The following is a 14,825-nucleotide window of genomic DNA, read 5'->3' as shown; positions in this document are numbered from 1 at the left end:
AATAGCTTTCGTTTCAGCTCGAAGCCTGGTTATTGATAGGCACATCGGTGCATCGGAGAGCATTTAAATGTCGGTCTTCCGCCTGATTTGTTTCCGATCTTATCGGATTACCTTTTTTTTGTTGTCGCTGAGCTAAAAATGCTATTACGCATCCCCTTCCCGTCGGGGGACGGGAGAGGGGCATGTGGGACTCCCCGGTAAAATCATTTCCGGTATACCCCCTAAAAAATCTGGATCTTTTTGTGTATAATTTAAATCTAAGGGATGATGATGATGACCCCTCCAAGTGAGACACTCGAATATCTCCAAATGGGAATCGAACCCACAGGTATATTTCAGTGGGCTTCAGTTTGCATTCCACAGCACCAGTATATTTACCTACACTATAATTAATATGTACCTACCAAAGACTATAAAACCACTTGACTGCGCATACAGTGCCCCGACGCTCGCCAAAAGTTAGTGATTTTGCGCGTACTATAAGGCTACGATCAGTACGATCCTTTAGTAGCGACCGTGAACTGACCAATAGTAGCCGCGGATTATGCCGCGTCCCCCCGCCCGCAGTGGTGAGTCGTGTTCTTAGAAGAAATTGGCGAGTGCGCTCTCTAGTGGTTATTTACTTTATGGTACCTACCTACTCAAAGCACATAGACTATTCTTGTTGTTGTTGGATAACATCCCTATTGACTGAACTATATTCTTTCTTAATTTAAGTATACCTAATGATCAATTATGGGATACAAACGGAATTCGTCACTCAGTAGCGTGGCATCAAGCTCATTTGACAATAAGTACTCAAATGTGACTCATTCGCTTATCTTATTCTGACTCAAACACCTTATCAAGACAACCTAGTTGAGATTGTCTGAGTCATCCATCCAGTTTTATTTTAGAATTAGCATGACCAAACGTTGAGTACCCGAGTCTCTCAATACAGGAATGCTTTGGCTTCAATCAATACCTAAGCTGCGAACCTCCATTGAGTTGATGGGAACTATACAAACCCACAGTACCTATAGCGAGAGCATGAGACTATGGCTTCAGACATTGTCTCCATCGATTCATAGCGACAGTTCAGATCGAAGGTAGTCAGTGGAAATCATCATTTTACTTACCCTGACTTGTCAAGCCCAAATATCTACCTTCGGAGTCGAATAGGGGAAGATCCCTAATGTGTTTATAACTGCTGTCCTGTTTTGATCTTAGGGCCAAAAAGTAGAGAAATCATTGAGGAAGGTGCTGAGCATGGATATGGATAGGTACAGAGGCAGAAGGCCCAACGAAGGAAACTATGAATGGATTGCAGCCCCGGATCTAGGGGGGGGCAAGCCGGGGCCCATGCCCCGGGCGGCAAATTCAGGGGGCGGCAAAATCAAGCGGCTGCCTAATTTTTGGTCCTACATCACAGATTACCATAACAGGGCCGTCTTAACCTATGGTGCAGGGTGTGCGAATAACCCGGGCGCCTCGGTCTCAGGGGCGCCGCGGGACGCCCCACTACCAGGAAATTTCGATGAAATTACACCCGATTGATAAGGAAGTTCCACTGTATCATGATACTGACAATCAAAGTTTCTAAAAAAGTAGCCTTCGCTTTGTTTAATTGATCATTTAGATTATTTTTCACTTTTATTAACATCCTCCAACTAAATGAAAAAATTCTCGCTCGCTACGCTCGCGGCTAAATGACAATGTATGTGCTATTTTTCTGATGGTTTATTATTTTTATTGACGCACCGAATCAACGAACACAAATGGCATTCGCAAAAATTTCGCGCTCGCTTCGCTCGCGCAATGTTATACAGACATTCCCTTATTAACTTCGCAAGTCAAATCCACGCTGTCTTAACTTTTATAAGTCAAATGTAGCAAAAAAACATTATATATGGAGTCCTCAGAAACAAAAAAGTTTGCGCTTCCGACTGCTTGTTACTTTACAGCGCTTTTTAAAACTTATTAACTTTTTGTGTACCTACATTAATCGACTTTCATAACTTGGCCAACAGTTTGAGCCTACAATGATTTGGACACATTTTTTTAAGTCCTTTACCTACCAAAAAAGTGACTTTCGTTGCTGAAAATAAACATAAGTAGGTAGGCGGGGCGGCATTTTTCAGTTTTTGCCCCGCCTAAAAAAAATTGAAGATCCGGGGCTGATGGATTGGATTGTACCTACGGAAGACATAACATGCCATGCAAACTCTAAAAAGTTGGGAAATTATCCCAGAGGGTGATGACATTTATTTGCAATACCAGCTAACCTAACCTACAGCTGCCGATTCGTCCATTTTATGCTTGGCGAAAACGCATCCTTTTTTTACAAGGAGTCTTGTAAAGGGCACAGTTTATACAATGCTTGGCTCACGTGTTTACTAGGACTTAGAGTAAAACTAAATTGGAATTTGAATCATCACTTAGGTGTTAGTTAGCCTTAGACAAGATTCTGAAAAAAAATGAGGAAAGGAATGTATGCTTTCTAAAAAAACGCAAACAAATGCTTAATTGAAACAAAATTTGATGATGCATGCCATACTTTAATATCTCAATGGACCTTTGATCACTTAACAGACACACATCATTTACTATACATCAATTACTACTAATGGGTACAAATATTTAATTAATTATTGCCACCTATAGTGTGCATAAGCCCTGTTTGCTTCACACATTCTATGCAGGTCCTGTTTTCTTTTGACAACCTTTCCAGTATTATTGGCAGCATCCATGAGCTCCCAAGCAAACTGCTTTGGGAAATGGACAGTTCTTTCCTTTTCATTTGTGGCTTCTAACAGCCATTTTATTGCCAAGAATAGGGATCTTTTCTCAGTGATGGGACCTGGAACCTGCAAAAAAGGATTTTTTGTTAAATAAATATTCAGGAAAACTTTAGTGGATGTCCAATCAGTGGATACCCTAATAGTTTTATATATTGTGCACATAACATAGAGTTTATCCATTACAAACAAACAAAGTTTTCCTCTTTATAATATTAATATAGATAATAAGAGTCTTGGAAGAGAGTTCCATCATTGAAAATTGTATTTATAATTTGGACTGGTGAAATTTTAATGCAGAAGTTACCTGGTAAGTAATACCACCTCTTTTAATTGGTTGTAATTGAAGAAGTGGTTTTGAGTTTTCGATAGCTTTGTGCAGGATTTTCTTTGGATCCAGTTCTATTTTGGCCTTTGCTTCAGGGGTTGTTGCCAAGTGATAGCGTTCAATTTGAGACCTCTTTATATTTTCAAATGCTTTTTCAACAAGACTGCGAGCCAACTGTTTCTTTCCCATTTCCATGACATGATTAATTACTTTACTGTAACATAAATTATATGATTTGTCACTTTTTTTGTTGTAGTTGCAATACTTATTGTATACAAAAAATAATTAACTTGGCTATTAATTTGTATCGCATATGCAACAAATAGAGGCAATGGCTTAAGTTAGCATACTGATCAAGTTTGGAGTTAAGGAATATGTTTTACTAAATCAAATATTTACTTACTTTACCAATGGGTCATGGTAAACAGAGCTTGTTTCGTAAACTGCAGGGGGCTTCACGGGTAAAGCGGCTATTTTGGATAGCTCCGAAGTCTCTATAAGTTTAGCCTGATCTTCCTTTCTAAAAATTGGGTTTTGAAAAAAGTCTGGAAAGCTTGTGGGTCTTGCATATTCTCTTGATTGGAATATCCCTGAAAACCTATTGGCACAAGTCAAGATTAGTAAAAGCTTTTAACGTAGCTGATTATCATCATTAATCCGAAATCGGGACAAATTTGTTACTTTAATTGTAAAATTGAGAATTAACTTAATGTGTCTGAACTACGAACTATAATAAAGAAAGCATGAAAGAGTAACCGTACCGAGGAGTATATCTATGTAAGATCCTGATATTATTTGCCATATTTCCTGCTTCACTTGGGATATTTATAAAATCAGTAAGTTAAACATTTTATCATAACCTTACTTTTAACCACAGTTCGGATGTCAAGGAACAAAATACTTTGACATTGACATTTACTCAGTTATGACACTGACGGTTACGCATAGACATAATATTAGTAAACAGGACTGCGCATATAAACCCAAAAAACGAGCCGAGTGAAACAGTTAGTACGGAGGCTGTCTGTCCCTTTCTAATAGGCTGACTATGAGATTAAGCTATGTGAGACAAATCCGAATTTGCTAAGATTATTAAACACAGATTAGTATTGAAGTTTTAACTTACGCAGTTTGTGACCTTAAGATACTAATAAAGGCTTTTAATAATTAGCCGAAATTAGCAGTATAAAAGCAGGAAGATTCGAAGTGAAGACTGTTTTTTTTGTATTTCTACTTCATATATAGACTGCTGAGCCATTTATGTCGCCTTTCTTAATTTTTTGGAAAGCTATAACAATAGTACAACAGTTTTAAAATCCATCACCCATATTTTGACTCGTTACAAGAATTCATGGGCACCCTAGTTGTTTGGTTTACGAAAATGTTATTATTAGCTAACCTGTGGAACGATACATTGCAATCACCACAGGATTCACTTTTGCAAGTAGAAACGCAACACTTTTCCACATTTTAATAGTTTAAATTGATTTAATATAAAAAAATATAAACAAAATTTTAAATGCTGATTACGCGCCAAGAATGTTCAGGGTTACCGCTAGAAAATAAAAAAAAAGTAAAATAAAAATTTATGTTGTTTATGTTTTAATAATAAATACGAATAAATTAATGCGATTGTTACTAATTTGTTGACTTACAATTGTTAAAGTAAGATAAAAATATAAGTGATTCAATTGTTTTTTGGGAAGACAAAACTTTTGATCACAACATTTTTTTATGCTGGCAAGGTGTTAGAAAGAGACAAACAGCCTCCGTTCGAACTATCCCTCTCGGCTCGGATTTGCCTCTGTGTATTATGCAACCAATTTAGTACCTTATTGCGTTAGAATAGAGTTCATTTTCGTAAATATATATTTTGAGCGTGCGCAATCTTGTTTAGTAATATTATATCTATGCGGTTACGTCAGTTACGAACCATAGACAGATCAAGGTGGGTCCCATAAACGTAATATAGTAAACAGGACTGCGCACTTATACACAAAAAACGAGCCGAGTGAAGCAGATAGTACGGAGGCCGTCTGTCCCTTTCTAATTGGGCGATTTTAAAATAACTGTCCGCTGGTTGTAACAAATGAACTGGGATTCTATTGTAATATAGAAAGAAAGGCCCACGAATGAAACGTGCACTTTATGTTACCGATACTTGGATGCGGTTAATTTATGTCTGTTTCTAGTTTTGTAACGAGTTGATAAGGAGTCCATAAGGAGAGTACATAAGAGTGTGCATAAGAGGAGAACATAAGGGGGTACATAAGAGGAGCACATAAGGGAAGACGTGTAAGTTTAGACGTGAAAGCGTAACAGTAAACCACTGAACTGATTTTAATAAAATTTGGTACAGAGATACGAGTTGACCTTGAGAAAGAACAGGATAGTTTTTATCCCGGCTTTTGAAGAATTCTCTTGGAAACGCGATATAACCGAACTCTACAAGGGCGAAGCCGCGGGCGGAAGCTAGTTGTAATATATATTTTTTTAATGTGAATATATTTTGGTACTATTTACTAGTAAATAGATCTGGTAGTTGTGGAATTATTCATTGCTCAAAATCACTTACTTTTTTTTCACCATTAAGAATTTAATACTTACGTTTTCCATTTTATTCAAAACCAGCTTCCGTCCGAAAAATTTTACCCGTGGTACTACTGGTAGTACAAACGATAAAAAATCAAGTGCACAGGCAAAATAATGATGGTCATGGTTGGGGCATGGTCATAGCGACAGATAATATCATTAATGATTACCACCTGTTTTCTTTAAATAGTTCTTCAGGTATCTATAGAATTGACCAAATAAATACGAACTTTAAAATAGTTACAAATATTTTTTCTCTATTTATGACCAATAACAAATAAAATACTGTTACATTACAACACTTAAAATGAATCTACGAAAATTATCAAATTAAAAAAGTAGGCATTCAAAGTAATTCTAGATTGCAAATGTAAATATTCAAAACATCCAATGCGTGATCGCATCATGTTATTGCTATATAGAATTTTGAGGGAATTAATAAGTATACAAAATAAATATATAATTTTTTGTTTGTAGGTATATTAAAATCAATACTCTGAAATTTTACAAAAAGTAAATTCTATAACTTTTAACTCTAGGAATTATTGTACATCACGTTTGTATTTTTTAGATGGTTTGGAGATAGCTTCAGATTGTTTTTGCTCAGAATCTAATAATCGACTCTGTCTCTTAACTTTGATTTTTTCAGAGACACTTATTTCACTATCAACATTCTTTGTTTTCGAGCCACCGGATTTTCCATTTATTGCCTGTGTGTGATTGTCTGATGACGGTGAACTAATTTTGAGCAGATATTTGCTGGAATCAACATATTTTGAGCTGTTTTTTGAGGTAGACTGTGGTAGGCCATCTCCAATTTGTTTTTGAGTGTATGGTTTCGTCTTATCAAAATCAACATATGATACATTGATTGCTTGGGCTGCCTTTTTTTCTACTTCGTCATCATCATCTCCATCAGGGCCCAGCTTAACACATCTAAAATATAAAAAAGAAACATTAATCAATAACATACAAATAAAAAGAAGAGAAAACTGTAAGGTGCTCCCTTGGCAATCAATAATAATTGTGCAATACTACAAGATTTTTTTTTGTGCAATTAAAATTTTGTTTACTAAAAATCATTGCACATGTTCAATAATTATAAATTAACGAAATAAGTTTGCACAATATCGTAACATTGCGCCATTATATTGTGCGGTCCAGGGTCTACCTAATACTACCTCTCATCTAGTTCTCCTCTAATATATGGTAAAGCTCCATAGAGGTCTAAGACTACTATTCTGAACTTCACTTCTTGTCCTTCTTGAATATTTGAGCCAACCCACATATTTCCAGGCTCTTCTGTTGGTCTCGGAATCACGACATTAAACACTCTGAAACATAAAAATATCTTATCAGTATAATTTTCCTCCTAGAATAAATACAATTGAGAACAGAGCAGAATAAAATGTTACAGAGTTAAAATGGGTATGCCTCAGGATTAAATACAAACACTGGACCCCGTTACTGTTCCTGAAAAAAGTATGTTATTTTACTTACTAGCTGTTCCCCATGGACTCACTGATGTTTCGAGGGACATAATGAAAGCATAGAATTATTTGATTGTTTGTAGGCTTCAAAACTATTCTCCATTTGATTAGGCACTCAATGGTTTTTACACAAATACATACTAAATAAATAAACTATTTCATAAAATTATGATCCAATTGATTAAGTAATATGTAGTTATTTTTGTACAGATTTTGGCCACATTTTATTCTTAAACTGAGTTTTTAAATAAATTTATATCAAGACTGTTTATCTTCAGTTTAGGGGCTACTCTAATAGAGTATAATGAAATTCATATTACTGCAAGAAATAAGTTCACTGGGACATGGGGTGAAACAGGAAGAAGAATCTAGTCTTACCATAAAAATTATTTAAAAAAACCTTCCACAAGTACAAATTTTACTTAGATCAAATATAAAACTTTATTGCACAATATTACAATAACTCCATTTCAAGATTGCATAATAAAAGAAATAAAAATGCACACAGTTATAATAATATTTAGAAATAAGCAGAGCCAATCAAAGAAGAAATTGCCTATTTACTTATATTATCATAATGTAATTTTTTTATGGAACAGCTATATTTTACTGTTCCATTGACAATACTGCCTCACAAATACCTTAAATCAAAACACTTTTTCCCACTTTATCAATTATCAAAGAAAGACTATATATGTAAGTATAATAACAGCTCAAAGCCCTGACCACATCAATGGAAATTGTTGCAACCCAACCTTAGAAATTGGAGGTGTGATGAAAATAAAGATATTTATAAGTTACACCCCACCCAGGAACTAGATAACAATTCTAAAAATACTTTACTGCATAAAATTCTTACCTATGTATGAGAATGCCTAAATGTGTAGTACTTTTCTTATTTACGATTCCAGTTAGTGTAGCTCCAACGAAAGGTCGAAATATGAAGTAGTCTGCCTGCACTTGAAAGTGAATATCTGCATTATCATTTCTTATGGTTCCAAAATTCTGTAGAACTTTGAGATTTTTGTAACTTAAAAGAATGCCATTGAATCTGTGAAGAAAATATTTTCAGTTAACTTTTATTTAACGTAGGTAAAATTAATTGCGTTTGGTGTATGTATCATTTCAGTGAGTCGACTTCATACAAATACAAAAATGATCACTTACTCTTTGTCAAACTTCCCGATTTTGTAATCCAACAAATTTTTAATAGATTCCTTGAGGTTTCCAAGGCACCAGGGTTGTAGAGCTAAGTTTTGAGTCACTTTTTTTTCTATAATACACGAATTCTTATCATTAGCTAATTTTTTTAATTCTTTGATATCGAATTTTATAATAGTTGACATTTTACCACCGCATATATAAATTTGCTTTTGATTAAATAAAATTGCACCAAATATTATCAATTTTTGCAAGAAGTTATTTTGACAATGCTAACCCAAATAGATCCAACCAAATTGTTTCTTTTCTTTTTGTAAACAACATCATCGTGATCGAGGATCAACCACAGATTAAATACATTTTGAAATCTTATCTACTGAAAAAGCAAGCAGCTTCAATTTTTTATGTTAGGGACTCCCTAGACGGGATGATGATGTCGCAATATTTTCTTATTGTAAGTACTGCGCGCTCTAAAGAGCTAATTCCTTTGGATGTGCGATGTACTGAAGATAAATCAATGCAACAAAGAGGCGGAGCGGAGGGGGGCTGAGATGTGAAAAAAGAGGAAGTTGTTTCCACTGAAGCGGAGCGAGGTGGAAAAAAGGGGGAAATATAATCCAACATCGGTCTGCCCCATTTTCCAGCCTCAGGTACTGTTGAAAGACAGACGTAACTCTGACGACCGACTTTGGTGATCGGTATAACCATCAAACAACTTCAAGTGATGTAAGTGCCCTGCCTGGAGATGGCTAGCAGCATCTTAGGAACAAAAAATTGCCACACTGCGCTGACCTATACTCGATACTCGTCGCGTGCGTGAGTATGGACACATCCAAGAAAGAAACCTCCACTTAAGTCATAGACTAGATACTAATTTTATTCTGGTATCCACAGAGTATAATGCAGCTGTCAAACTTATGCCAATTACTATCGTTGAATCGTATGTTGTCGATTGGTACTTGCTACGATGCTTACATTCGACAATATATTTACATGGCATATTATGAAAACGTGACCAATTTTTTCGTAATATAAACCTTCAAATGGAGAATTTGGAAGCTGTAATCTGCACCAAAGAATAGTGAAAACAGTATAATAAACATTTGTATTAAAAATGTCGAAGAATGGCGAAGTGTCATCAAACCAAGGTAGGAGCAAGCAAATGATATAAACGGTGTAATATATGAATTTTGGTGCAATCGTAGTATAATTCCCTTAATCTACATTTTAAATGTTTAGGCCCAAGTAGACCTACTATGCCGAAGCCTGAGTTGAACTTGTTTGGCTTGGAGAAACGTAAAGGATTAAACCTGCAAATAGCCGGAGGTCCATCAGGTGACGGCGCAGCTTTTATGCCGTTTCCTGCAAACCCTCCTCCAGTTCAGAGACCGCGAGTCCCCTCACGCACCATAAGAGATGTTCTGCCTGAAAACACAAGGTAATTATTTGATGATTATTGATTGCTAATGCTCTACTATATTATGCCTGAAGCTCATAAAGAGGCAATTTTTAAAACACTATAATTTTATTGGGTAGTTGAAATAATGGTTTTATTCTCTCTGAGATTAGTATATAAGTTACTCACATAGTAAAGGTATATTTTTCTATATTTCAGAGACAGATGTAGGATTTACCCATCTATGCAATCTTCAGGAAAATTGCAGTTATCTGCAACAGAAGTATATGACTTCACCTCTGATGACTTGCAGGATCTTGGTGAAATAGGAAGAGGAGCATTTGGAGCTGTGAACAAAATGGTTCATAGAAAGTAAGATTTCGCTTTTTATTTTAGCTAATTTACTATAACGTTTTATTTCAAGCTTTTCAAAGGTCACCAAAACAAAAAAGAAGAAGTATTGCAGTATTTAATTATGGAACATGGTCTGTTATATTTCAGAACAAACCGTGTAATGGCTGTGAAGCGTATCCGCTCCACTGTTGATGAGAAGGAACAGAAGCAACTCTTGATGGATCTTGAAGTGGTGATGAAAAGCAATGACTGTGTTTACATTGTGCAGTTCTATGGAGCACTATTTAAAGAGGTGATCATATAATTTATTTGTAGTAAGACTGGTTGTTGTATAATCAAATAAGGCCTTGCAAATCTATGGGATGAAATAGTCATGTTGCTTGTAGTTACATAAAAAATAGAGATCCTACTCATAGTTGTCACAAAAATATAGTACCAACAATGTATGATCCAGCCACTTCATATACAGAATACCTTGATGTTATTAATTGTGTATTTCAGGGTGATTGTTGGATCTGTATGGAATTAATGGATACTTCACTAGACAAATTTTATAAGTTTATATGTGAAAGGATGCAGACTCGAATACCTGAAACAATTTTAGCTAAAATAACTCTTGCAACAGTTAAAGCTTTAAATTATCTAAAAGAGAAATTAAAAATAATTCACAGGTGAGTTAAATATTACCTTTTAATTTGCCTTCTTTTGTTAATTGTGGTTTTGTGTAACATGGTTGTTATTTTTATGGCAGGGATGTGAAACCATCAAATATTTTATTGGACCGAAGAGGAAACATAAAATTATGTGATTTTGGTATATCTGGGAAGCTAGTGGACTCAATAGCCCGCACTCGCGATGCTGGCTGCAGACCTTACATGGCTGTGAGTATTTTAATTAATATAAATTAATGTTAAGAATCAAAGAGAAAGCTGATAGTCTGTGAGTGTGTTTTTTACTTCTTCATGCTGAAACACCATTCTGTTGAATCTTGGCAGTGATGTAGCTCATGCATCTATCTGTGTCACAAATTGGGTAGTATACTAAAAGCATTTCTCAATCTTCCAGCCGGAGCGTATAGATCCGGGACGAGCTCGAGGTTACGACGTGCGGTCAGACGTGTGGTCGCTCGGCATCACGCTCATGGAGGTAGCCACGGGTGCCTTCCCGTACCCGCGCTGGGGTTCAGTGTTCGAGCAGCTACAGCAGGTCGTACAGGGTGACCCGCCACGACTTACTAATACCAACAATGCTTTCTCCAATAACTTTGTTAACTTCGTGAATACTTGGTAAGCATTTCCTGCATACACATATTTAGACAGCTCTCTTCTACTTACAGCTTATCTGACAGTTTAAACAATTGGCCTTTAATGGTATTTTCTTTTTCAGCCTCATAAAAGAAGAAAATCAAAGACCTAAATACAATAGGTTATTGGAACACCCCTTTATTAAAGGTATTGATCAGAGCAGGGCTGATGTTGCTGCTCATGTTTGTGAAATATTAGAAGCCATGGAGCGCAATGGTGTCAGCCCATTTACAACAGATCAACCCGCACAGGCATGGGTTGATTAAGTATCCAAAATCAATGTGTGGGATACTTGCTTAATATTAAATCTATAATAACACCAATACACACTTGCAATATTTTACCATAAATTTTATGAATTCTGCTCAAGGAATATCTAAAATTGATTGTGAGGTAGATACTATATTGATGAAGTATTGAAGAGTGGATAACTGGATAACTATATATTGTATGGAAATATCACTATTCAAAATAAGTAGTGTTTTCTGACAACATCTGTATAATTAGCAAAATATGTTTTGAAAAATCCACCCATTGCTGGGTGGATACAATTTTCTCGCAAGTCCCTCATCTACTTAAGATTGTATTCTCACAATATAGTATGTTTCTAACAATATGCTTAATTTTGTAAAGTATTAGTCACTTTCAGGTTATGACCAAGATGTTTTCAATGTGATATGAGTTGAATAATCCTGATACATGTCCCTGCTTTTACGAAACTCTGATTGAATAATCGAGGCTGAATGTGACTAATGTAATAGGCACCAAAACAGTTACTATGTAGTACATTAGGGCAACTAGGAAAATTGTTAATTGCCAGTGATTTGTCATTGTCATAAATAAAATGTGATTGTGGTTTTTATTAGAATTGTAATTTAACTATGGCATAACTTTAACACTTTGAAAAATTTTAATACTTAACATTATTTTGCACTGCCATTAATGCAGGCTCTGATATATTTGGAATGTGTCTAAAAGGGGTTTCTATTCAAACAAAAATAATTACAACAAGAACCGCTGGAAGCGCGTCGGAGCGCATTTGAAGATAATAATTTAGTATAAACCTTAACTACCTTGACATACGGTCTACAAGAGCATGCGCGCGTATGCTCTTCGATGCTCTCGCGCGCGCCCTAGCTGCTCATGGGAATTTATTCTTTTGTAGACCGTATGTCAAGGCTTCCCGCGGTGTGCGCTGGGCCATAGAAGCATCTCCTTGATATGTTCTCGAGCATCGATGCCTTTTGCTGTTACAGACATACTATACGAGTCTATTTCTCTTTCAAATCCCTTTGATTATTGTTCCACATCAAAGATTCTTGCGGTTTTACATTTATGATTGAATGGTTTACATATTAAATTTTCTTCAACCTACCAGTTACTCAATTTGAAATAAAATCGGTTAAATATGAAGCTCATGTTTTAAAAATATTATGTAAAAGACGTGAACCACATTTTGCATTTGCATACTTGATTCAGAAACTAGAGGATACTTTCACCTAAGTGCAAGGATGCATCACATAAGACGTCCAATTAGTTTTTCGATAATTTTGTTACTGCAAATGGATTTATATTTATACATAGGTACCTACACAAGATCCAAATTTGCATCAAGCACTAGTGTTAAGTCGAATTGGATTTTTTAATTACAATAAATTGGTGGTGACAATAATTCCTGAAATTATGTTACATATTATTATAATTATTTTAGATGAATAACGCAGCCGCCGATAATAGTTAGATGATAAAGCTTCCTCTCCACTCATGTTTCTAATTGTGGTTTACCTAAACTATTCAAAATACAAAAGATAGGTAACATGACTTAGAAGTCTTATTTCAACTGACACCATTCTGCTTCTGCATTTAAAAAAATATGTTTATTTTCATTTAGGCCCGATTTTTCAATCCTCAGATAGCGAATTTTATCTGTCGAATAACGTTTATTCGATGAATAACAAGATTTTCAATTTTTCGATTGTCAGATAGATGTTATCCGTCGAATATAGGCGGTAACTGGAGAATAAAGTTATCTGCTGCTTCAAGGGATGGTTAAGATTTATCTGTGGATTTATCTAGCTGTCATCTATGAAATTATGAGGTTTATTTATAGTTTAATAAAATAGATTGTATTACCTCACGCACATTATAATGGATGTTTTTGAGCAAATCGACGACGCAGCGATTGAAGAGGAAAGGCAGGCACTGAACTATATTAACCCTGATCAGAGAAAGGACAGAGTTGTAAAAGGGAGACCTGACAATTTTAATACATGGGATGATAGGGAGTTTTGGAGAAGATTTCGCCTGAAAAAACAAACTGTAGAGCTATTACTTTCATTAATTCAGGACAAAATTGAACACAATACAGAAAGGTAAGTTCATTTTCTGTATCATACACATCATTACCTAAATTAATTGTAAGTACCTAACTACTATTCCTTTAGTACCTATCTTACTTAAAACACATTATTTCTATTGTTTCAGGAATCAGTGTGTTCCACCAATGCATCAACTATTACTTGCATTACGCTTTTATGCAACTGGAACTTTTTATGTAACAATTGGGGATTTTGGCGGACTGCATAATTCTACAATATGTAAAATTGTAAAAAGAGTGACCAAAGCTATTGCTACTTTGCGCCCAAATTTTGTAAATTTACCAGAAAATAGGGAGGAAATCATTGCCATACAAGAGCGCTTTCACAATATAGCACGATTCCCAAGAGTTATTGCAGCCATAGATTGCACTCATATTAAAATAATGTCACCAGGAGGTGATACTGCAGAAAACTATAGGAATCGCAAAGGATTTTTCTCTTTAAATGTACAGGCCATGTGTACAGCAAACTTGCAATTTGTGGACATTGTGGCTAGGTGGCCGGGGTCAAGTCACGACAGTTTAATATTCAATAATTCAGCTGCCAAATATAGGTGTGATAGGGGTGACTTTGGTAATGGAATTGTGCTTGGTGACAGTGGATATTTCTTAAATAATTACTTGTTGACACCACTAAGCAATCCACGTACCCAAGTTGAACAATTGTATAATGAGTCTCATATCCGGAGTAGAAATGTGATAGAAAGGTGTTTTGGTGTATGGAAAAGGAGATTCCCTGTTCTAAGTATTGGACTTAGGTGTAAAATACCTCTAGCTCAAGATGTGATTGTAGCTGCAGCCATACTACATAATTTGGCATGCAGTCAAAGTGAGGGTGAGCCACCTAGTGACCCCGAGGTATTGATACCACAACAGCCAGAATTTCCACCAGTATATGCCGACAATGAGGGAATAAACAGTACCTCTAGCACACGGGATGGCATAATTAACTATTTTGAATCACTAATAACACAATAATGTGAAGAAATCCTGGCTGCTTATTGATTGCTGTATAAATTCTGTTTTAATTTGGAGTAATAAATAAA

General features: G+C 35.6%; 4 protein-coding genes across 4 annotated transcripts; 2 read left to right on the top strand and 2 right to left on the bottom strand.

Moving 5' to 3' along the window:
- Nucleotides 1–2,516: 2,516 nt before the first annotated feature.
- Nucleotides 2,517–4,020, bottom strand: LOC110376302 (small ribosomal subunit protein uS7m). The gene is made up of 4 exons (XM_021334728.3): nt 3,867–4,020; nt 3,509–3,703; nt 3,085–3,319; nt 2,517–2,846 (listed from the first exon to the last, which is right to left on the bottom strand). Exons 1-4 carry the CDS (start codon nt 3,905–3,907, stop codon nt 2,628–2,630), a joined length of 690 nt encoding a protein of 229 aa, XP_021190403.3. The 5' UTR covers nt 3,908–4,020; the 3' UTR covers nt 2,517–2,627.
- Nucleotides 4,021–6,157: 2,137 nt separating this feature from the next.
- Nucleotides 6,158–8,708, bottom strand: LOC110376267 (DNA-directed RNA polymerase I subunit RPA43). The gene is made up of 4 exons (XM_021334679.3): nt 8,355–8,708; nt 8,047–8,238; nt 6,879–7,031; nt 6,158–6,633 (listed from the first exon to the last, which is right to left on the bottom strand). The coding sequence occupies exons 1-4, from the start codon at nt 8,531–8,533 to the stop codon at nt 6,240–6,242; spliced, it is 918 nt and encodes a 305-aa protein (XP_021190354.3). The 5' UTR covers nt 8,534–8,708; the 3' UTR covers nt 6,158–6,239.
- A 538-nt stretch (nt 8,709–9,246) lies between these two features.
- LOC110376193 (dual specificity mitogen-activated protein kinase kinase 4) lies at nt 9,247–13,223 on the top strand. Its single transcript, XM_021334598.3, has 8 exons — nt 9,247–9,496; nt 9,588–9,786; nt 9,964–10,116; nt 10,246–10,390; nt 10,600–10,769; nt 10,850–10,979; nt 11,164–11,384; nt 11,485–13,223. The coding sequence occupies exons 1-8, from the start codon at nt 9,463–9,465 to the stop codon at nt 11,666–11,668; spliced, it is 1,236 nt and encodes a 411-aa protein (XP_021190273.1). The 5' UTR covers nt 9,247–9,462; the 3' UTR covers nt 11,669–13,223.
- Nucleotides 13,224–13,507: 284 nt separating this feature from the next.
- On the top strand, nt 13,508–14,820 carry LOC135117984 (putative nuclease HARBI1). The gene is made up of 2 exons (XM_064038693.1): nt 13,508–13,774; nt 13,887–14,820. Exons 1-2 carry the CDS (start codon nt 13,551–13,553, stop codon nt 14,755–14,757), a joined length of 1,095 nt encoding a protein of 364 aa, XP_063894763.1. The 5' UTR covers nt 13,508–13,550; the 3' UTR covers nt 14,758–14,820.
- The last annotated feature ends 5 nt before the right edge of the window (nt 14,821–14,825 follow it).

This window comes from Helicoverpa armigera, chromosome 2, assembly GCF_030705265.1.
Source record: "Helicoverpa armigera isolate CAAS_96S chromosome 2, ASM3070526v1, whole genome shotgun sequence".
NCBI classification, from domain to species: Eukaryota; Metazoa; Arthropoda; class Insecta; order Lepidoptera; family Noctuidae; genus Helicoverpa; species Helicoverpa armigera.
Note: the sequence above shows the minus strand (reverse complement) of the source record. Positions and strands in the feature narration are given on the sequence as shown.